General features: G+C 39.9%; 1 protein-coding gene across 3 annotated transcripts in view; it reads right to left on the bottom strand.

Annotated features, from left to right (window-relative positions):
- ddhd1a (DDHD domain containing 1a) overlaps nucleotides 1-24,932 on the bottom strand; it is a 40,314-nt gene extending 15,382 nt beyond the window's left edge. The window contains exons 1-6 of one of the 3 annotated variants that reach the window (XM_034159352.1): nucleotides 23,794-24,932; nucleotides 20,281-20,457; nucleotides 15,854-15,955; nucleotides 9,797-9,925; nucleotides 8,258-8,405; nucleotides 1,651-1,760 (exon numbers count right to left, since the gene is read on the bottom strand). In XM_034159352.1, coding sequence (XP_034015243.1) covers nucleotides 1,651-1,760; nucleotides 8,258-8,405; nucleotides 9,797-9,925; nucleotides 15,854-15,955; nucleotides 20,281-20,457; nucleotides 23,794-24,469 — 1,342 coding nt within the window. In that variant the 5' untranslated portion in view covers nucleotides 24,470-24,932. The remainder of the gene's footprint in view (nucleotides 1-1,650; nucleotides 1,761-8,257; nucleotides 8,406-9,796; nucleotides 9,926-15,853; nucleotides 15,956-20,280; nucleotides 20,458-23,793) is intronic. The other 2 variants (XM_034159353.1, XM_034159354.1) reach the window with 2 other exon arrangements.
- Nucleotides 24,933-25,157: the final 225 nt, after the last annotated feature.

The raw sequence follows: 25,157 nt of genomic DNA, 5'->3' as shown, positions 1-25,157 counted from the left end.
CATCTTTATACATCTCATTGGAACGGCACCAAACAAAAGTTCCAGCATCATCACCTTGCCCAATGCAGATTCGAGATTCATCACTGAATGACTTTCATCCAGTCATCCACAGTCCACGATTGCTTTTCTTTAGCCCATTGTAACCTTGTTTTTTTCTGTTTAGGTGTTGATGGCTTTCGTTTAGCTTTTCTGTATGTAAATCCCATTTCCTTTAGGCAGTTTCTTACAGTTCGGTCACAGACGTTGATTCCAGTTTCCTCCCATTCGTTCCTCATTTGTTTTGTTGTGCATTTTCGATTTTTGAGACATATTGCTTTAAGTTTTCTGTCTTGACGCTTTTATGTCTTCCTTGGTCTACCAGTATGTTTACCTTTAACAACCTTCCCATGTTGTTTGTATTTGGTCCAGAGTTTAGACACAGCTGACTGTGAACAACCAACATCTTTTGCAACATTGCGTGATGATTTACTCTCTTTTAAGAGTTTGATAATCCTCTCCTTTGTTTCAACTGACATCTCTCGTGTTGGAGCCATGATTCATGTCAGTCCACTTGGTGCAACAGCTCTCCAAGGTGTGATCACTCATTTTTAGATGCAGACTAACAAGCAGATGTGATTTGATGCAGGTGTTAGTTTTGGGGATGAAAATTTACAGGGTGATTCCATAATTTATTCCTCAGAATTGAGTGAGTCCATATTTTTTTTCCTCTGCTTGGTCTAAAAAAGTAACCATTACTGACTGCCACAATCTTTTTTTCTTGATTTCTTATAGTGTTTCTTAAAGGCAGAAAGTTGCCATTTGAAATGACTTTAGTTTTGTGTCATGTCTGTGATCTGCTTTTTTTCTACAAAATTAAACAACTGAATGAACATCCTCCGAGGCCGGTGATTCCATAATTTTTGCCAGGGGGTGTAATCACACGTGATTCAAATCCATATAGTTTTTGAAAAAAAAAAAAATAATAAGGTCCGTTACTTTTCTCACAGACCTCGTATATAGTAACTAGCGCACTGTACTTCACGCTATGACACTATGGTCTCCAGATCTATGTGGTAGTATATCGTAATATAGACATTACCTTATCAAATATTTGGCTGGGTTTATTTGGACATGTAACAGATAAAAGTAAAAATAATATTTGTAACTTACTAATTTAGTCCACTCAGCACATCCTTCAGAATCTTGCTATTCCATTAGAGATGTAGGACATATGGCAGATTGCAAATACAATGTGTCAATACAACGTCTTGTTTGCACTCACATATTGGGCAAATTTGCTTTTTCTACTCTTGCAGCCCACGCGTACCATTGTGGCAACTGGCCATGGAACAACGGAGACCTGGCATGCTGCTTTAACAGCTTTTAAAAATCCTAATTTTACTTTAAGGGCAAGATATAAATGGATCACACACTTGAGTAATGCAGCTTTGTTTACTGAAGTGGATAACCATCAACTTTGATGAGAATATATGACAGTCATGGTGCATGCATGTTGTTAATGCTGATTTGGCTTATTCAAAACAACTCTGATTACATTTCAACAAATACATGCATTCATTGCACAGTGTAAAAGCACAAACCAAAAAAAACCAAAACAAAACAAAACTGAAGGAAAGGAGGAATCAGAATGAAAAATTTGCTCTCACAAACCTCCATCCAGTGCCAGTTTGGAGCGCCACTCCACAGGCAGGAATTCCACATGCTCGTCATTGTGCTCTGAAAAGTGTTTCTCCTCCATTTTCCTCACCCCCTCCCTCAACCTAAACAGGCACATCATAAAATCAGAATCCAGTGTACATTAACTCACACCAACCCAGACAACATCATGACCCAACCATATTTTAAACCCCTGTGGTAATCCAGAGGTGGTGAGGAAGATGGTCTCTTCTAGAAATGCCCGTGTGTGAGTTTCTATAACATGGGAATGTTGCTGCATGCTGACACACAGTCCTTGGCAGATCTTTGGCCTGGTCTGATGGCTGGGAAATCTCAGAAAACTGGGGTCTGAGGACCTGCTGCAGCCTTCACCCACCTTTCATACCCGCTGGGTTACAAGCTATCACCTCCTCCGCTTGATCCTGCTGTTAGCAGTCTTATGTTCAAGGTTCCTGTTGGGTCTTCATGACTACCATAGTGGCCATGAGGTACACAGGGTCCCCACCATATTTCACTACAATAGGCAATGCCCTACTTGATCCATTACCCAGGTGTCACAATGAGCACGAGGTTGGATTTTGACACCCATCTGTTAAACCAAAGTTACAACAGATGCTGAAAAATGTACCTGTAAGCATGTTGGCTGGTACACCACTTATGGTGCAAAATGCAGCTAAAGAACTTGTATTAATGTCTTGCAGCCCGAGTATAATTAGTACATACTCTGGGTGGCAGAGAAAGGGAGCGAAACTGAAGCCTGTTTGCTCTCATTTATGCACTTTAAAAAGGAGTGCCAGGAAAAGAACACTGATGTCCATTTTACCACTCACTGATGCAGCACCTGCTCTCATATACAACACAAACAATAGCTGCAATGTTACTGGGCTTATTGGAACACATTAGCTTGAAGGATGCACAGCATGTGCAAAAAGAACGAGAGAGGTAGTTGCTGACAGTGTTAAACAGTGGCTCAGAGTGCTTTTTAAATGTGTGCTCTGGGAATGCAGTACTTGGTGCATGCTCTGATAGGACTATGCATTGATATACCAAATATAATTAACTGCTACTGCAACTTTGACAAATCTCAATACAGCATATGGGTGTGACGCAGAATGACAACACTGGAAAAACTGGTTCAAAGTTAAAATCAACACAATGACGTTTCAGGCTGATTTTTCCTCTTTGCAAGTAGCGTGTACTCTGTATAGAGCTGAAATGAGGCTTAACGAGCCTGTAGACTTGGTCTACTTTACCTGCTTATGTGACATAAGCACCTGGCAGTGGCGACATGCCAACACTGCCACAGAGGCACACAGTGTGTCCTCTACTACTGCCTGCAGTGATCAGGCTTGGGGAGTAACGGAATACATGTAACAGCGTTACGTAATTAGGATACAAATTAAGGTAACTGTATTCCGCTACAGTTACAGAAAAAAAAAAAAAAAAGAAGACGTATTCAGATTACAGGTATATTTTGTAAAAGTGGGGATTAGTTCACAGGATTACAATTTTAAGGCATTTTATATTATCTGTATGTATTTTTTTCTTTGAAACGAAAACGTCCCTTCATAGACAGCGACATGACGTCTCCTAACCTGACAAAATATCGATGAAGAACCCAGATGTTAATGCATTTTCAATGGAGATTCACGACTGAACACTCAGAAAAATGCTCGCAAAATACGTGTTAAAATGCCATTCTGACCTGGATATCGAGCCAGTAAAATTAAATTACATTAAATTATGTCAGGAAAGTATTAAACTTACTCTGACACACAGACATTCCCAAATATTAGTGTTGAAAGTTACACGGATCTGCGCTGTTCAAGCTGCTGAACTGAGGCATCCTGCAGCAGCGTTTAACACAGCGTGGCTCCTAAAACCATTACAATATTATATATATATATATATATATATATATATATATATATATATATATATATATATATATATATATATACACACATACAATCTTTTTACACAATTATCCTTTATTGACCGAGTTTCATTCATGAAGTCAGTGGTGTGGGTACACATTTCTATGTGTGGGTGTGACTGTGAGCAGCCCAGCGCGGGTCATTATAATCTCATTATTTTAAGGTGCAAATTAAAAACAAAACAAAAAAAACCCCAGTCTTGTCAAACAATTTTAATTACTAACAACAAGTATTTTAACTAGACATTGGTCTAGCAGTGGAAAATATCAACTAGACATAAGTGAAGAGTTAATGGTCCGTGTCATCGGGCGACACAGGTATGGCAGGAAACATACAGCTGTTTATCATCCAAATATCATGGACAAAGTGACTAGAAGAACAAAAACCACTTACTTATGGAAGGAAATATTATCTCCCTTGTTCCTCCGTTTGTGGCTTTGCCAACATGCACAACTTTCCGGCATATTCCACCTGTTTCTTGAACTTCTATATGCACGCAAATCACTAACTTGCCTGGAATTAAAATGGCGATCACGCCTCCTTACTGACAGTATTTACTTAATGGTTTTCATTATGCTGTTGTTCTTATTTTGAAAGTTCAATAAGTGGACTGATATGGTGTGAAGGCTATGTGAAAGACTAAAGTAAGATAATTTTATGTTTACTGAACAAGTAGCAGACTTTTTTTTGTTTTGTATATTGTTCTGCAAGCCACTTTTAATTACAAATTCATCCGCACACCGCCTGAGTTTTCATTATCCTTCATTTGGTTGGCATTTTTTGTTGAAAATTTAGCAGGTGAACACTGGGTGTGTTTAAAACAATATTGTGAGTGCTCGTAATTCATAATGTGAAGTAAAACAGAGCATGCCATGTAAAAGAAACAGTTTTATTTTTGCTTAATAAACTGTACTATGTGGTCAAGACTATTTACATTTAGTTTCTTTTGTCTGTATTAGCATATTTGATACTGGAGTAATCCAGAAGTAATTGAAAGTAATCAAATTACATTACTTTAATATTATGGTACTTGGATTACGTTACTGACTACATTTTTCAACAGGTAACTAGTAACTGTATCGGAATACATTTTTAAAGTAACCCTCCCAACCCTGGCAGTGATCATGGTCCAAAACCAGCAGAGCTGTGTCATTTAGACAAATACTCTATCCTCATATAACAGAGGCAAACAATCATGACAATAGCCAATACAGTGTGAGCTGCTAAAAGACACTAGTCCTGGCTGCAGGAGTTATCTCTGTTAACCATCAGTTCCTCCATCCTTTGCTTTCTGTCCAAAAATGGGTTCAATGATCAAGTCACATATTACAGCATATGTTTGGACTCTGACTGTTGTTTGTGCATATGCATCAACCAGCATTTCGGAGGATTCAGTCTTCTTGGAGTCCCTGAAGACAGTCCTGTACGGGGTTCCAGTGGGGGACTCCAGGGTTCTGCTGGGGAACTTCAACGCACATGTGGGCAGTGACAGAGACACCTGGAGAGGGGTGATTGGGAGGAACGGTCTCCCCGATCTAAGCCCCAGCGGCTGTTTGTTATTGGACTTCTGTGCTACTCATGGGCTGTCCATAATGAACACCATGTTCGAATATAAAGATTCTCATAAGTGTGCATGGTACCAGAGCACCCTAGGCCAAAGGTTGATGATAGATTTTGTGATCGTATCATGTGATTTGAGGCCGCATGTTCTGGACACTTGGGGGAAGAGGGGCAGAGCTGTCAACTGATCACCCTCTGGTGGTGAGATGTATCAGAGGGTGGAGGAGGACTTTGGACAGGACCTAGTAAGCCCAAACGGATAGTGCAGGTGAACTGGAGTAGCCCACTGTCTGACAGATCTTCAACTCACACCTCTGGCATAGCTTTTCTGGCATCCCTGTGGAGGTTGGGGAACTGAACCAGAATAGACAATGTTCAAAGCTTCCATGGCTGAAGCCGTAGTGGGGAGTTGTGGCCTGAAGGTCTTTGGTGCTTGAAGGGGCAGCAACCCTTGAACACTGGTGGACACCAGTGGTCAGGGAAGCTGTACGGCTGAAGAAAGAGCCCTTCCGGGATATGTTATCTTGGAGGACTCCAGCGACAGCCGCAAGGTACCAACAGGCCTGAAGGGTGGCAGCCTCTGCTGTGAGGGAAGCAAAGCAGCAGGTGTGGGAGGTGTTCAGCATAACCATGGAGAAGGACTTTTGGTCGGCACCAACGTGCTTCTAGTGGACTGTGAATTACCTCAGGAGGGAAAAATGGGGAACCATCCAAGCTTTTTACAGTAAAGATGGGACACTGTTGACCTCAACTGAGGTAATCGGCTGCTGGAAGAAACACTTTGAGGAACTCCTGCATCAGACCGGAGCGCCCTCTATAATAGGGGCAGAGCTGGAAGCTGATGGGGGATCATCATCAATTTCCCTGGTGGAAGTCACTGAGGTAGTCAAACAACTCCACAGTGGCAAAGTCCCAGGCATTGATGAGATGCGTCCAGAAATGCTGTAGGCTCTGGGTGTGGAGGGACTGTTTTGGATGAGATGTCTCTTCGACACTGCGTTGAAGGCTGGGACAGTGCCTAAGGAGTGGCAAACTGGAGTGGTGGTTCCCTTATTTAAAGAGAGGGACCAGATACTGTTTACCAGGGAGGTTGAGTAGTGTGATGCCCCTGTAATTGGCAAAGTCTACTCTAGGGTCCTGGAAAGGAGTGTTCGGCTGATAGATGAACCTCAGACTGAAGAGAAACAATGCAGGTTTTGTACTGGCCATGGAACAACCAAATAGCTCTTCATTCTCACAAGGATCCTGGAGGGGGTTTAGATGTATGCCCATCCAGTCTACATGTGTTTTGTGGATTTGGAGAAGGCGCATGATTGGGTACCCTGGGAGATACTGCAGGAGGTGCTGTGGGAGTATGGAGTAAGGGGATCCCTTCTCAGGGCCATCGAATCTCTGTACTCACAAAGTGAGAGCTGTGTTTGCATTCTTAGCAGTAAGTTGGACTTGTTTCTGGTGGAGGCTGGCCTCTGCCAGGGCTGTGCCTTGTCACCAATCTTGTTTGTGATATTCATGAGCAGGATATCGATGCATAGTCTGGGAGGAGAGTCTTCAGCTTGGTGTGCTCAGAGTCTCATCACTGCTTTTTGCAAATGATGTGGTCCTGTTGGCTTCATCAGCCTGTGACCTTCAACATTCACTTGATCTGTTTGCAGCCAGTGTGAAGCAGCTGGGATTAGGATCAGCACCTCTAATTCTGAGGCCATGGCTCTCAGCAAGAAACAGATGGACTGTCTACTTTGGGTAGGGAATAGGCTCTTGCTCCAAGTGAAGCAATTCAAGTGCTTTGGGGTCTTGTTCACGAGTGAGGGACAAGGGAGTGCGATATTAGCCGGAGAATCTGTGCAGCAGGGTAGGTATTGCAATCACTCTACCGTACTGTTGTGAGGAAAAAGGAGCTGAATGAAGATCTCGATCTACTGGTCAATCTGCATTCCTATGCTCACCTATGGTAATGAGGGCTGGGTCATAACCGAAAGAACTAGATCGTGGGTACAAGCGACCGAAATGGGTTTCCTCAGGAGGGTGGCTGGTGTCTCCCTTAGAGATAAAGTGAGAAGTTAGGTCATCTGCAAGGAGCTCGGAGAACAGCTGCTGCTCCTTCTCACTGAAAGGACCAGTTGAGGACGTTCAGCCAGCTGGTAAGGATGCCACCTGGGTGCCTCCCGAAGGAGGTGTTCCAGGCATGTCCAGTTGGGAGAAGACCCCGAGGAAGACCCAGGACCAGGTGGAGAGATTGTATCTCCCCACTGGCCTGGGAACGCCTCTGTATCCACCAATCAGAGGTGGTTAATGTGCACCAGGAGAGGGAAGTTTGGGGTCCCCTGCTGGACCTGTTCCTGGATAAGCGATTGAAGGAGACTCAGCAGTCTGGTTTTGCCAAATAAGTTTACACTTACTTGTAGTGCAATGAAGAAGATTTGTTTTTATGTGTCTAGATTTTACAGTATTCACCTGGAAATGCTGCATTTCTCTGCTTCAGACACGTGCATTTTGGATATCTTTGCATTTGGTTAAAGGTTTCACCCTCTGCAGTCATGTAACGTAGTACTGAGCTGAGCATTATAATTAGTCAGATGTAGCTAGAGATGGGGAAAAATACACAGCACAGGAAGGCCTACAGCCAAAGAATGAGGAGTGTATTAATTACACATGCACCTTATTATCTGAAATTTAAAAAGGACGAAACAGTTTCTGTTACCTTTTAAATACCAAACTTTTTTAAGTGGCTTTGAAGTGCTACAGAAAAAAACAAACAAACAACAAAAAAAAAAACTATCCACAGCAAAAGCACTCCAATAGCAAGCTTGTGGTATACAGAAAAATATAAAGTGTGGCAGTAGGAGGGAGTGTGAAAAGACAGACCCGGTGTAGAACAGCAACAGAGCAAACACACTTTAGGACATTCAAACAATGTAATTCCACAACGATCCTTTCTGACATCTCCAACGGCTGACTTGGGTTGTTTGAAAACTAAAAAGTTGGAAACTGCCCTGTGTAGCACTCTCCCCCTTTGTAGTAGAAGTGAAAAGTGTACAACCTTTGCATGCACACATACATAAAACATGATCAAAAGATTCTAAATGAGTCACAATACTAACACTTACATTCCAGTGTTTTTAATAATACGTCCCTGGTCCATCTTCTGTCCAATGCCGTGGACGACAAAGACAACATGTGTTGTTTGAGGAGGCCGGTCCTCAAGGGAGGCCTCCTCAACATAACCCCGATGGAGTCGTGTTCCACTGCTCGAAGCTGGGATAAGGAAGAAAGAAAGACACAGCTATTCCTCTTTAATCACATTATTTCTATGGAAGATAATAAAACAGAGAATATGGTATAAATACTCAGTCGACGCTCTAAATCTAAAGAGGCCAATAGGTGAGACTAAAGGCACCTTGACACTTGCAGGCATTTAACCCCTGTACTACTGTGCAATTAGCCGTGCCAATGTGACGTGCTGTGTTCCACTGGACACTGCGTTATATAAAATAATTATTTCGGAGCGGATTAATCATTTGTTCTCAGAGTTTGGCTGATGAAACCACCTGTAATTGCTCTGGAACAGAGGAATTTTCCACAGATGCAGCTTTTCTCATGCGCTTCATTACATGGAGAACGCATTTCGAGTCATTTCAAAGGTAATTATTTGTAATATTTATATTATAATGGCTTAGTTAAACAGTTGCATTTTCATTCCTTATTATGAGTATCTGTAAAATTATGTTTATGATAGATTTAACATCTTGTCATATAGTTCAGATGAGTTGTGCTGTGGTGCGTTGCGCAGACGCAATGACTCGTACTGACAGTGTTTTTGAATTGTATGCACAATGTTCATATGTAGTTCACAAAATTAATGCATGCCAGAGATTTTGAACATTTCAAAATTTTCTTTGCACATTTGCACGCAGCCGCACAGTTTACAACGTGTATGAGTTTACCACGAGTTTACTCTCTGGCACAGCAGATTGCGTACCGGTGTACAGATCAAATATGTGCAAGTGTCAAGGCACCTTAATAATCCGCCTGTGCCTGAGACTATTGTAGCAGCAGTTTTACTTTAAAGAGCTGACTAATATGTGTCTGCATTCAGAAACCACAATCTAGTTCAATCATGTGATCTTGTTCCAAGGGGATAAGAGCTAAAAGAATGCGTTTGTGTCTGGACAGCACTAAGCAGATTTAACCTCACGGAGCACTTACATGTTGGGAAGACTGACATGACTAAGGCCAGCTTTTCATTTTATAATCCAGGAGCAGGCAATGAAAATGTACTCTGGAGTTAAGAGTGGAAATCATATTTGAGTCATTTGAAAGATCAAACAGCAGAACTGGGATTAGAAGAAGTTGTAGCCTCTTCAATATTTGATCATCACACTGAACCTAAAAATGCCAAATGGACACTGATTTTCTGGCCATGACAGAGAAATGGCCAGATAAGAAAGGGGACTTCTTTCTGCTTGCTTCTGCAGAACTGCTGAAAGCGCAAACACAAGCACAGAGCAAATACAGCAAAAGGAATGGATTGATGTATTAAGAAATCCATACAGTTTTTTTTGCAACTTTAATATTTGGAATCAGAAAGGGCTTAACTGACACAGTGAACAGCATATTTTACAATGACAGAGTCAGTGATTATAGACCTTTGGAGAACCCCAGTTTCTGGGTGACTGTGCGTGCAATTTTGGATGTGGTGGCATCACTGTAGAGATAGACTTCATCCACGCTGTGCCAGTCCACATGGCTCCGACTCAGCTTTAGACTGTGAATGGCTGTGGGAGGAGCAAGAATGACAGACAAGCAAATGAGTGATTGGGCAATAGCAAGGGAGGGAGACATTGCCAAGATATTTGATGGAGAAGGCATCGGAAAGCAAAAGCATCAGGGGAAAAAACAAAACAAGGACATTTAAGAATTCACCAACAAACAGGTCTGTGCTTAAAAATATCAGCAATAGCTGAGACTGAAGACAAAGAATCTAAACTGCGGTGTCATCTACAAGGTAAAAATATATTTTTTTTTTAAATAAGCGGGGGGAAAAAAAACATTTAGTTTCCATCTAATACAGCAGCTCAGTCAAATGCCATCTGGAGCATTGATTTGGGATTGTTATGAAAAGCACATCATACTAGAATAGCCCACAATGCCATAGCATATTTCAGTTCTTGTTTGCTCATCATGCACAGGAACAAGGTATGTAGTTTTGTGTACAGACTTCCCAATCAGGTTTTTTGATGTCCCAATCACACTGCCGATACAAGGTCCCAATCAGATACTTAGATTCTTGATATTACACTTCCACAAAGCAGAATGCAAACACATGAAAGTTAATCCACTGTATAGTCTTGAGCCGTCACTGTCTCATAAATTCCATTTAGTGCAGAAGTGTAGTAGTAAAACTAGGAGACTTTCTGGTTAGGTTAAAAAACTCCAGCTTTTGTTGGCTTCTGGTTTATTCTTCTCTACAAGAGTCAAGACAGAAGTCAGACTACCAGAGCAAGAATTTTAGCTGAGGAAGCTTCTGTGATTTGAAACGAAACCTCCTCACGTCAAGCAACCCAGTCCAGTCGAAGATTCAAGCTTCTCTACTATAAAACTAGGAGACGTTAAGTAATAGTGACTGAACAACATTTTAGTTGTAAACAAAAAAATTATTTCTCATTCTTATGACTGTTGCTGTTGGCGCATGAAAAATAAAAGTCTTTAAAATGTCTTCAAAATTGGACCTCATTTCCTCCAAGTAGGAAGGAGGGGAGTGGGGGTTTTGACTCACCATGTCTATCAGTCTCTGGAGAATAACAAACATGATGATGATAAAACCTTTTTTTGTGTGTGTGTGTGGAAATCGCGACTCGATGGGCAGTAATACATGTGATGTTCATCAGAAACAAACTAGGTCCATATTTGAAGCAATGCAAAATATATTTTTGAAATTTTCACCGTGGCAGTGATAGGTGCTGCCAGTTTTCGCTTTACATTTATAAAACAGAGTGAGACTGACCCGCTTTGTTGATGATCTACGTATATGAATAAATTAGGCATGCTGTGTATTTAAGGCAATGTTAAATTACTTTTTAAACCTGCACAGCTCTGAAGTGAAGCATCATGTTTAATTTATCAGATACCAATGAATGAAGAAAAAAAAAAAAAAAGCCTCGATAGTGCAAAGTTCTGACGATTACAACAGATCGGGATGTCCCTAGTTTTTGTTTGTTGATACAACTTTCTGTGCCATATTGATTTTAATGATCTTTACATTTATTTTCAGTTCAATTACATTTTTCTTAAAATTGTTGTTTCATAGAAAGCAATGGCCAGAGCAAGTAAGAACAGAATTATGCCTTTGAGAAGAAACTATTGGCTGCAGAAGCAAAGGGCAATCATTAAACTGTCTGGTGTATTGCCATCTCTGCAAATATAAGGTTTTTGATGAGATTGGTCCAGTTCACAGTCACAACTCATGGTATTGTTATGAACCAATCTGGCCTCTAAAACCCTAAAGCACTGGGAGATATTGTTGAATAGCTGAAAGGTTCCATTGGGTTTTTTGTTGGTTGTTGATGTAGTTGGTGTGAAACAATGTAGCTTATGAAAGCAAAACTTAACACCAGTGCAGAACAGACAGTACCAATGTGTTAGTATGGCACTTTCACAAGCACACAGTCATCCAAGAATCTCCCAAAATGGCTTGTCCAAGACTGGGTTCACAGAAAGAAGAAAAAGATCTTGAGATGTTTGTAACAAGCAATTCTCATGCTTACACTTTCGATGAAAGATCACGGGGGAAAAAAAAAAACCCCATCTGCTTCCACTTTGGAATTTGGGTAAATACAATATTGGAAATTATGTTTTCATAATTTAAAGCTAGAAGGATTATTTTATGTACACCAAATTTACTGAGTTCATAGTTAGTGATTAGTTTACGAATAACAAAAAAAAAGCCCGTCACTACTGACAGCTAACTAAATAAATACAGGAACAGAAATTATAACAAGAGCAATCGGAGATTTCTGATGTCCACTAAGGGTTGACGAGGACTCAGAAGATATGTGATTCACATTGTGACCCGGACTTTACCTGGATCCGGACTCCACAACACGATGCAATAATTACATACGGATGGTCCGACTGATCAAGATGTTGCAATCTGATATTTAATTCACAATATGAAACAAAATAGTGTCTTCTTGATCTTGGTTTTATATTGTGATGCTGTATCCGTCAAGTAGTTTTGACGTAATCCTCAAAAGTCTATAAAGTGAAATCCTGATCCAGATCACCTCCAAAATTTAATGGAAGCCCAACAAGGCCTCCATTAAAGGCCTAACCAAATTTTCACCACACATTGGGTGTGGTGAAAATTTGGTGAAAATCTGTTAAGTAGTTTTGATGTAATCCGACAAAGTGAAGTGCACAAATTTAAATCCTGATCCAGAATCTGGATCACCTCCAAAATTCAGTGGCGCCTTCCATGGCCTAATATCTATCTGTGGTGCAAATTTGGTGAGAATTCGTGTAGTAGTTTTGACGTAATCCTTAAAACCCTATATAAAGTGAAATCTTGATCCAGAATCCGGATCTGGATCACCGCCAAACTTTAATGGAGTCTACCATGGCCCAATATCTATCTGTGGTGAAAATTTGGTCAAAATCCGTACAGCAGTTCTGACATAACAGACAGACAAATTAAAAAAAAAAAAATGCCAATGATTTTACTATGTCACAATGTGTTCAGTAAAGTGTGCAGTCATGTTTGGCACAAGTCTGTGCTCCTGTCATGCCGATGAAAACTGACATGTAACTATTGACTGTCACCAGCTGTAAAAGAAAATGTTGTGTAGGGACTGAAAGAAGTGTTTGCCACCGTTGCAGAGATGGGCACTGAATCCCACTTTTCACTTTGATGAATATGCCTCCCAGGTATAACATACAGCTCACGTTCAGGTTCTGAGCGTGTCATTTCTCTACAACTGTAAAAATCAAAATCGTGGCATAGCCTAATCACAGTACGTTGACCGTACATTCTGAAAGCGTTACATTATCAGTTTGATGTGTCTGGTTTAGGTGTGCACAATACATTCTTAATAACTTCATTATTTTCAGATCAGATTACTGTAATCCTGTTCAGCATGATCTGCATACCAGCTGGGTCATACGTGGCATCAGAAAAAAAAACAAGTTTATTTGCTCTCCATTTGTTTATCATGATTTATTAATTATTATTATTATTATTGTTATAAGTAACTGTGTTTATGCAATGTGTTCTTGATGTTCCTGAAGTAAAGTGGGTGCAAATAAGATTTTTATTCTTATTTCTTTTCATTCATGGAATGTGTAATGTAGCTGCTGTGATTGTTCATGCAACCAACATATGTCATGCTATCTTCAGAAGTCCTGGGACAGGACATCTGGCAGGTAGGCGCAGTGGGTACTGGTGCTGAACGGGGTACAACCAGATTGTGCAAAAGTATCACAGCATTAAGGAAGTGCAGGAAGTGCCACGGTTGTGCTAAAGTTAAAATGTGGATGCACTGTTAACGTTTTTCTCGTATGGTACAAGCCCAGCGTGTCGTCATCACACCGGCACGTTACCCCATCAAACTGCACACCGGAACACATTTGTGGGCAACTGTGATTTTCACATGCCAGTTTGCCATGATTATAGACCGTGACCCCGTGACCTACTGGAATGCATATTTCTGAAAGTGTGAATGGGGCTTAATTCATTTTTAGAAAAACAGAGTAAAGCATATAAAATAAACAATGTTTGCCCAAATTAGAAAAAAAACAAAAAAAAAAACAGCTGGAGTTCATGCAAAGAAAACACATCAAAGAACTTAAAGTGAGAGACTCATGCGCGTACAGTAATCTTTACATATGACACATGTTCAAATGAAAGCACAGAGCAGGAAAATAACCATTGTTAAACTTCACACCACACATTGTATCATTGTTCTCTATAACTCTATGACAACAGTAGCAAAGGACATAATCAAACCGCTGGCAAAGTGAAACTTTCACCATATCGTTTGGCTGTATTTCAAGTCAGTTTAAAGTGGCCTCCTTTCTTTGTCCACATCATGCACTGAGAAGGGACAGTTTAGAGAAGGAAGGTAGCATGTGGCATAACACCTACACTTTGGAAAGGATAGAGACAGGTTAGGCCACTTCAAACTGTAGAGAAGTACACTGTAAAGCAGGAGTTCTGAAGAGATACCAGGAACATTCTGCAAAAACACACCTCCTGTTTTACAATGAAAGGCAAAGCAGTGAGTGGTGAAAGGAGGAGGAGAGATGGACGTGGGTGCAACTCGAAGTCAGTTATAATGCTACAAAAATAGAGGTAAGAGGAAACACAAGGAAAGGGAGGCAAAGGACAAAGGACGAGTGGCAAAGGCCAAGATAAGATGAATGATGTCTGGCAGTGGCAAAATTTGAAAAGGATGCAGGAAGAAAAGGGAAGGGCTCCTCATATAACCAACAAATACAATTTTATGAGACGTGTCTGGGACTGTATTCTTAGGAGCACTGATAGTAAGTTATAATGAGTTTATTATATGGCTTCTTACCACACTGTGTTCAGCATTTTTAAAGATATCCAACAGAGAATGGCCATTTGGCATCATCACTCCCTACAAACTTGTTTAGTTGCCTGTTGGTTCACACTTCTTCTGACGGACTGATTGTCTTATAGCTATTTTAGTCATATGCATCATTGAAGAGTACTGTATTTTCCCAAGTATAAGTCTCAGTTTTCGTTTTTTTTTTTTTTTTTATACTTACTTTGGGAGGTCCTGTGACATAGTTATTTTGAATACCATAATACTGTCAAGACTTGACTCATGATTTTTTTCTACGGTGGGTAATAATTGTCAATTTCAGCAACTTCTATGCTATTTGTCTTTTCAAACTGGACAGCATGAAACACAATACGTATTTATGAAATTGAGCTGTCTGACCTCAAGCCTGGAACAACATTCCTGGCAGGTTACAGTTGATTGTCGTGTTTCCATTTGATTAACAGTATAATATACTGAAACATTTTTAGATTCACTATTTTTCCTAAATAATAATGTTTACAAATAATCACAGAATAGTTTCCCATGCCAAACGCATTAATGATATTTAGAAGTGGCTTGCCAGAAAGAATGAGTCAAGCAAGAAATCAAGGAGTGAGAGGAAGGTAGCAAACACATAAAATGGGTAAAAAAACAAAAAAACAAACAAACAAAAAAAAACCATAAAAAGAAAACCTGGCCAGATTTTTTTGAAGTACATCTTTTTTTAAAATTCCAAATTCAATAATCTAAGCAGAGATGTGAAACTAGGTTTCATTGCTGAGTAAAGAATTGCTTCCACCTACCATCCCAGCAAAGAAATGAGAGACAAATAAGGTTTCCCGAAAAAGTGTAACAGCAGCAACAGCACCAAACTCTAGATCACAGCACAAAGTGAGAACTTCTAGCATCTAGGCTCAGCTGAGGTTGTCAAGAGGAACTAGGAAATGAACTTAAAACCCTTTTTGACACAGCCATTTCTAACTGAGCCTAGGTCTAGTTCTAACGGGTAGTTCTCATTAGATCTGAGCCACAAAGAAAGGAAAATCTAATTCAACAGCAAGCTAGTATTCACAAAGAGGGCACCAACTACCAAATCTAACACAACAGAATATATATTAAAAACATGACATTTTACAGTACCTTGAATGCGTTTGCGCTTGTGACATGTAGTTCTAGCACTCGTCTGATATCCACTCCATTTGAATAGAAACGGGAGGTAGAAAGGGGGTAGGTGGGAGAGAACTAACAACCACAGACAGTGAGTAATGACCGTTACCCTGGTGTCAGCAACATAGGCTACCAACGTCATCCCCATTTCACACAGTCACTGTCTATCTACCTAACATATCTATACAAAGGGTCACCAATCCTGATCCTGGAGAGTAACTCAGCTGCATGATTTACTTCTTCTTGATGAATACACAGCTCAGCTAATTGGCTGAGCACACCTGAATGGGTTAATGAGCAGTGGGTTGAGCAGGGAGATTAAAAAAAATAATTGTATGACAGGTGATCTCCAGGAGCAGGGAAGGAAATCCCAGATGTATAGAATATCTATCTACTGTGTGAGTAGATATGCATTGTAAGTGAGTGACCTTTAAAAAAAAAATTACTTACTTACACTTCTGTTGATCACTTAAATCTATATATTCACAGATTACCCAGTAAAGTAATAACTGATGCAGCCCAAAACTAATAACTCTAAATGTCTTCTACATAAATTGATGTAATTGGTGTAAACAAATTCCTTCACATGACATTTAAAAGACCTCAGCACCATGTGATAATCAAAGCAGCTGAACCCACAGGCCTCAAATTTGACCAAATCCTTTGTTTCATGGTAACTCAAACATTAAACTTGCAAATGTCAGCTATGCCTTGCTCAGGAGAGGTGGAAGAAAAATTCGCTGGCTGACAGCAGAGAAAGACTGTTTGTGGTAAAAGCAATCAGTCCATTTGAGCATCTCAGTACTAATGGATTCACCCAGAAATAGATGGTCCTTAATGACTAGTATGCTCACTAAGAACAGAATCACTTTAAGTGACAATGTATTTGTGCGATTGCAAGTTGCATCAGACTAGCTTCATAACTTTTCAGTCACATAAATGCACAGATTCATACCTTGAAAGCAAATGCTGATTAAAACTACACATGCAAATTTGTGTTATCATGCAGTGTGTCCCCAAATCTAATCTGTTTGTTGAACTGCATATGAAGAGCATTTGCAAGGTCTGCCGCAAGTCAAAAAAGAAAGAATCGCTCTGATGCTGTGCCAGACGACTGTCATATTCCTTATTTTTTATTTATTTATTTATTTATTTTTTTAAACTTTATGTCTCATTGCCAGACAAATTTCACACACACAAACACAAGGAAGACAAATGGACAGGATCCACTTCATATTATACTCTGATTTTCTTTTATTAACTATTGTGTTTAAATGGCAGAATTGTGCTTCATTCAGGAGCGAACTCAACACTTTCTCTTGTGATTTTCTCAAACTACTAAATCATTTATAATACTGTAATTACACTATGCCATAATTATAATTATATAAATACACCAGCATCCATTTGAATATTACTTGAAAACTTGACATCAATCTTTCCTTATTGGGGCACTTATACTTTTTTTTTGCCTAACCTTGAACATTTCTGGTTTCTGGATGTGGATGTGAAGAAAAGGACAATTGTGCACATTCTGTACACAAAAGCAGTTAGAATGTTGCAGAATCACTCAGGTACGCCTACCATACGTTTTCTGCCTCCCTAAACATTATGATCTTCAGGTACTGGGCCACAAGGAGAAAAGTACAGAGATGAACACTGCAATAGGGTTTGGGGGAGCAAGTGATATACAGATACTCCAGTATTGTCAAAATGCACAACGCTTTATGACTTATCTGTCAAGTAGAATTTGGTCCATGGATGGTTTACAGATCCAAGAATAAACACTATATTGAAAAGTCCTGCTGTAGCACAGAAACTAGGTCAATTACCATGACCTACATGTCACTTACAGATAGATGTGTAACTATCTGTCAACAAACGTGGTAGGTAGGGTGCAAAAATATCCAGTGTTTTCACTTTGTGCTAATTGAAGTGATAATATACTATGTCAGAAACAGACATAAGTACCGTGTTTTCCAGAGTATAAGTTTTTTTTTTGTTTTTTTTAATTAGTTTGGGAGGTTGTGTAACTTGTACTGACTTTTATCATGAAAAATTATGCCTTCCTTAATAATAACATCAACAGTTATTAACTATTTACATATATAAGGCTTTCCCAGGAATTAAAGCACTAAACTATATAAGCTCCCACAGTAAAAGAATAAATGCTGATAAGAAGCAAACTATAACTATGCATAAAACTCTCAAATTAAATAGCTGATAATAGAGAATAAAAGGTGTGACTTATACTCCGGTGTGACTTGTACTCTGGAAAAAAGTAAAGCAGATGATATTTTGACTAAATTTACATTCATATTTACCTTCAATCACCCATTATACAAGCTAAGGTCATCATGATCTGTGCATTTTGCAATCACATGTCACAAAGCCAAACTGTGCATCTTTGCCTCATGTATAAGACACTCTGTGGATAATAATGACATCTTATCCCACTGTAACTGTTTATATTCTTATGTGAAAATAAACCTTTTTGTTTTCAGGTGTGCACGCCTATGGAACAGCAGTCACCTTCCAGTTTTATAACACCAACATTGAGAGCGCCTGCAGCTGCAACGAATGCATAACACAAAGGGCAACAAGCCAGCAAGACTGGCCAACCTGCAAAGACTTTCCGCTGCTAATGGTTTTATTTTTAAGCCTGCATTTATTCTAAGCAGTAGCCAAGTGGCATATCAGCTACAGTGTAGTCCATCTACTGGAGATTGGAAAGTCAAACAGAAGCCAAAAAACAAGCAAACAAACAAAAAACCCAAACAAACTTAATACCCTATTCATAGTTTGCCTGAGGCTTTGTTTAATTAAAACTAGGGCACCGGCAGCCAACTGCTGAAATTAAATTACAATGGCACGTTATGATGAAAGACAAAGAACCCAGTACTGTTTAAGTTCAGTTTTGTATGTGAAACTGTATTAATACAGTCCCAAATGTTCACTGTGTAGTGAATAAGGAAGTGTTAAGGGAATCCCTACTAACATTGAGAAAAACTGATATTGTGGTGAGAAAACTTTAAATTGTGTCCATTTAAGGGCACAAAAACACTTTAGTGTGATAATATCAAGGCTAACAATAAGCTTTTCTTGAAATGTGTCACATTTATTGAAAAAGAGTATTCTTGAAGGGATTCAATCAGAATCAATCAGCTGCTGTTCTTCAAATTTTGGGGGCTATGTAATGCATATATACCTACTCAGAAAACAAGGTCACAGGAACAGTCTTTAAATAATTATACAGACTGTTTCAGCAGTTAGCATTCAACTACAACAAATCATAATAGAGAGAATTGCCATTTACGGATTTATGACAAACCATCTTCTCATTTTCAGGCATATTCTCCTGTTTTTTTCCACAATGCAGTTGAACCATTTTCTCAGTTTTTTGCTACCCACTAGTTACAGTGCACCCAGAACGCATTCACAGCGCTTCACTTTTTCCACGTTTTTTATGTTACAGCTTTATTCCAAAATGGAGTAAAATAAATTTTTTTTTACCTCAAAATGTACTCACAACACCCAATAATGACAATATGAAAAAAGGATTTTATTTTTATTTGCAAATTTATTAAAAGTTACACAGCAAAAGCATACTGCTACATTCCAGAGACTCATTTTTTTTTTTAAGACTCATTTTTATGCTTTGGCTTTTAATACAATTTAAGCTGTGTGTGTCTGGTCTTATGTGTTTTTGTATATTTTGGAATTTTAATGCTCTGTTTTTTGTGGTATGGTTTTTGATATTGTTTTTGCTGTGAAGCACTTTGGGCAGCTGCTGTTGTAAATGTGCTATGTAAATAAAACTGACATTGACATTCCACCCAAACCATTCTTGTTAAAGAGTCGTGCCAGATTGTACAAGGTGCACCTGCTTTAGTTTGGGATGATACAACAAATCCTACGCATGCATGAATAGGGGCACCTGCTCCATTTGTTTCTCTTTACAGTGCATAAATACTGCAGCAGACACGGCTATCACATAATTCACCATTTATGCCTCACCGTACGTTTTCTTCTGACTGTATTGTGAAGATGACAACTGGCAAATTTAATGTAATTTGTTAACAACACCACTCATACAACTGTTTCATCTCTTCACTGTGTTCTTTTAGAAAAATGGCCTGCTTTTTCCTTAAACCTCTGATAAAAATAGAAAACTAAATGTACGTTATACTGGTCAGCATAATCCACCACCCTGCTTTGACTGCATGACTATGTTCTTCAAATCTAATGAGTAATTGTAGTTAATGAGTCACGTCTTAGCTTTATATAGTGAGCATATCTGTATTTACAACACATAATTTTGCATTTAAAAAAAAACATACTGTCTCATGATACCAATTTATTCTTATTTTTCTACTTATACTCCCCTCCAGTGTGCTCACCATCTTTACTGTCGACAGTTCTGATCACCATATCTGTCTCAAAGGTGTCCTGCATCTGCTGCCCGCGGAAATGGTTGAGGTGCTCTTGCTCAATGAGGTCGCCCTCGTCTTCATCTAATGGATGCCACGTACCATCAATAAACCACTGGCCTCTCATAACTGGAATATGGTCCTGTTCTGTAGAAAAATAAAAAGGACATGGCTTTAGTGTCGTGCATGCAACAGCCTCACTTTAGGTGATCTACACAATTTATTTGAATGATTTTATTAAATAGTTTGATTAGTTTGTGCGCTGCTCTAAGTGTAAGTAGGGGTAACATGAGAGCAAGAGAGGTTCTTGTGTGTGTATGTGGATTATACTACACAAATATATTTATTGAGGAGAAAATAAATTTTGTTTGCTCAAAGAAATACTTGCATCTAAAGAAATCTTTTGTTTTAACTGAGCAAACTATTTAAATTGTGTGCACAAATATATATACTAATTCAACAATAGAGTACATTCAGAAAGTATTTACAGCGCTTCACTTTATCCACATTTTTTTTAATGTCATAGCCTTATTCCAAAGTGGATGAAATTCAGTTTTTTCCCCTCAAAAGACTACACACAAAAGGTGTGAATACTTATGTACATATGATTCTGCTTTTGATTTTGCTGCTTTTGATACTGTTGACCATAAAATTTTATTACAGAGATTAGAGCATGCCATAGGTATTAAAGGCACTGCGCTGCGGTGGTTTGAATCATATTTATCTAATAGATTACAATTTGTTCATGTAAATGGGGAATCTTCTTCACAGACTAAGGTTAATTATGGAGTTCCACAAGGTTCTGTGCTAGGACCAATTTTATTCACTTTATACGTTTCCCTTAGGCAGTATTATTAGACGGTATTGCTTAAATTTTCATTGTTACGCAGATGATACCCAGCTTTATCTATCCATGAAGCCAGAGGACACACACCAATTAGCTAAACTGCAGGATTGTCTTACAGACATAAAGACATGGATGACCTCTAATTTCCTGCTTTTAAACTCAGATAAAACTGAAGTTATTGTACTTGGCCCCACAAATCTTAGAAACATGGTGTCTAACCAGATCCTTACTCTGGATGGCACTCTACCTGACCTCTAGTAATACTGTGAGAAATCTTGGAGTCATTTTTGATCAGGATATGTCATTCAATGCGCATATTAAACAAATATGTAGGACTGCTTTTTTGCATTTGCGCAATATCTCTAAAATGAGAAAGGTCTTGTCTCAGAGTGATGCTGAAAAACTAATTCATGCATTTATTTCCTCTAGGCTGGACTATTGTAATTCATTATTATCAGGTTGTCCTAAAAGTTCCCTGAAAAGCCTTCAGTTAATTCAAAATGCTGCAGCTAGAGTGCTAACAGGGACTAGAAGGAGAGAGCATATCTCACCCATATTGGCCTCTCTTCATTGGCTTCCTGTTAATTCTAGAATAGAATTTAAAATTCTTCTTCTTACTTATAAGATTTTGAATCATCAGGTCCCATCTTATCTTAGGGACTTCATAGTACCATATCACCCCAATAGAGCGCTTCGCTCTCAGACTGCAGGCTTACTTGTAGTTCCTAGGGTTTGTAAGAGTAGAATGGGAGGCAGAGCCTTCAGCTTTCAGGCTCCTCTCCTGTGGAACCAGCTCCCAATTCAGATCAGGGAGACAGACACCCTCTCTACTTTTAAGATTAGGCTTAAAACTTTCCTTTTTGCTAAAGCTTATAGTTAGGGCTGGATCAGGTGACCCTAAACCATCCCTTAGTTATGCTGCTATAGACTTAGACTGCTGGGGGGTTCCCATGATGCACTGAGTGTTTCTTTCTCTTTTTTCTCTGTATGCACCACTCTGCATTTAATCATTAGTGATTGATCTCTGCTCCCCTCCACAGCATGTCTTTTTCCTGGTTCTCTCCCTCAGCCCCAACCAGTCCCAGCAGAAGACTGCCCCTCCCTGAGCCTGGTTCTGCTGGAGGTTTCTTCCTGTTAAAAGGGAGTTTTTCCTTCCCACTGTTGCCAAGTGCTTGCTCACAGGGGGTCGTTTTGACCGTTGGGGTTTTTCCGTAATTATTGTATGGCCTTGCCTTACAATATAAGGCGCCTTGGGGCAACTGTTTGTTGTGATTTGGCGCTATATAAATTAAATTGATTTGTTTTGATTCCCTAGGTTTTTCTATTGTTAATAAATTTGCATAAAAAATTCATGTTGTCATTATTGGGTGCTGTGAGTAGAATTTTGAGGTGGGAAAAAAAATTAATTTACTCCATTTTGGAATGTGGTAGTAACATAAAATTTGGAGAAAATGAAGCGCTATGAATATGTTCCAGGTGCACTGTAGCTAGAGTTACTAATCTTTTATTCTTTTTAAGCATATCAATTGTATGATATCACAAAAGGTGTACAGGGACAAAGAAATTCTGACCGTGCCATCTATTGGTTAGAAAAGGCAATTATTCCTCAGCTTTAGCACAATGAAGTGGCTACTATTCTGATTGGTCTGTAAGACACCCTCCGTATCTTTAGAATGGTCTCTGTAGATACGGGTCCGTACCCGTAGCCACGGCCTTAGCGCAAACTGAGGTTTGCACCCTCTAAAATGCAGTGGCTGAAAGGATAAATGAGTCTTCAACTCACAATTACTCAAAAACAACAAATACCACCATGTTGTACATCTCCAAATTAGAAGGACATATGAGGATAAACTTTTAAAACTATAGTTAACTTTGATGCACCAGATCAATTGAAAAAGAAAGTTCATTTATTTTATTTAACAATCATGCCTGTCTGGGCTTGCTGTATATTTAATAATCAACCCAATCTCATGGCATTTTGTGACAGCTTCACGAAAAGTAAATTAATGTATGGTCACAAAAAGCACTAATTCATTTTGTGACAGGAGCACGAAATGTGGGCAGCATGGTGGATTAGTGGTTAGCACAGTTGCCTCACAGCAAGAAGGTCATGGGATAGATTCCCAATTGTGGCCTTTCTGTGTGGAGTTTGCATGTTCTCCCCGTGATTGTATAGGTTCCCTCGGGTGCGCCGTCTTCTTCCCACATTCAAAGACATTCAACTTAGGTGGAATGCAAACTGTAAATTGTCCGTAGGTGTGCGTGCAGGTGTGAATGTGTTTGTTTATATGTGGCCCTGCGACAGAGTAGTGTACGGTGCCTCATGCTCTGTGACTGCTGGGATAGGCTCTAGCATCCCATGATCCTTGATTGGAGTAAGTGGTTGAACATGAGTGAGTGAGCACAATATGCAGGGGTCTGTGGGGGTTAGGGTTAGGACTTGCAAAATAAAAAAACATCACAAAAATGTGACTAATTTCATGATGGGAGCATGAAAAAAACCCAGTGAGACTGGGAATTAGGAGCATGTGCAGCTTTTGCCTTAATGTGTCGCTAAAGTTATGGGTACATAACTTGAGCTATGTGTAAGTAACTCATTTACATAAATGGGTTTACTTCTTATTTCTGGTACTCACGTTTCCAGTAAACTGGATAGCACTCCCTCTCTTTAATATCCACTTCATAGAGTCCTCCTCGGACACACACTTTCTCCACGTTGACTTCAATGCCATCAAGATCCCTGTCTTCTTCTGAGGACAAAGAAGTGTCCACGCTGTTGGTGCTGGTCTCCAACGGTGCCGATCCGTTGCAGGCTTCTCTAACGGGGTTCAGCTCGCAGAATTTACGGTACATCAACTCTATTTTAAGCGAATCGTGTCCAACGAATTGCTTCCAAGTTTTCTTGTCCTCTCTGTAGAACCACCGCACCTCCTCGGGACCGAGCTCCTCCACCACGTCGTTAAAGCGGTGTCTGGAGCTGTTGGACCTCGACCTCTTCCGCCTCTCGAACAGCGGGCCCATGGTGCTCCCGTCGCTGTAGTCCGGAGACCCTTCGTCCAGATAGGCGGCCGAGGAATCCAGCGCCAGCAACAAACCGTCCTGGGTGCTGCCGTGTAGCATCGGCAGGTGTCCGTCCAGCCCAGACTGGACCGAGGACATCCCCGCCTGCATCGCATCGGTCATGGGGCTCATATCGTGGCAGCAGGCAAACACATCCCACTCCGTGTTGTTGTTGGTGCCGCTGACCAGCGAGTCTCTACCGGCGGCGCTCAAACACGACGTGGACGTAACGTCGATTTTTAAAGTGCTCATAGCGGAAAGCAAGCGGCCACTACTCGGCGACAGCTATTGTGGAATGCCTTCATATTCGGTCCTAAAATTTAAATGATTATATATATATGTTTTAATTAATAATAATAATAATAATAATAATAAAAAACTTCCCAACCACTCTGTGCGCACACTGACCGGAACTACATTAGCTTCTCGGCTAATGAAGCCGACTAGAGGAACTCTGCGGCTAGCTTAGCTTAGCTTAGCTTAGCTTAGCAACTCCGCAACGTTACAACCGCGGAAAACAATCGAAAAAAAAAATCCGACGTCAAACCACTTCTCCGTCTGTGCTGCTTTAATCCACCGGGAGAGATCAATTCTTTCACTCACTGCGCTACAGTTGAAAATTCACATTTATATGTTGCCCAAATAAACGGTCGTCTAGTATCGTTAGAGCAGTGCGCGTGGATGTATGACAGCTGACCAGGCTGACGCACGACATCGCAGGTTCTATCGTGAACGCGCACGTAGAAAATACGCGAACAGATGAAAGGCGATGCATTTTTTCTTACTGTACACTAGATGGCGACAAACACACAATAATGCAAAGTGAGACGACCGTGTGACGAAAACACTGCTGTATTTGTATTGCTGTGTTTCCATTGTAGATGTTTATGAATGCATATTGAGTATTCATAATTACAATGTGAAGAGTTAGCTTGGCAGA

This window comes from Thalassophryne amazonica, chromosome 19 (genome assembly GCF_902500255.1).
Source record: "Thalassophryne amazonica chromosome 19, fThaAma1.1, whole genome shotgun sequence".
Classification (NCBI taxonomy): domain Eukaryota; kingdom Metazoa; phylum Chordata; class Actinopteri; order Batrachoidiformes; family Batrachoididae; genus Thalassophryne; species Thalassophryne amazonica.
Note: the sequence above shows the minus strand (reverse complement) of the source record. Positions and strands in the feature narration are given on the sequence as shown.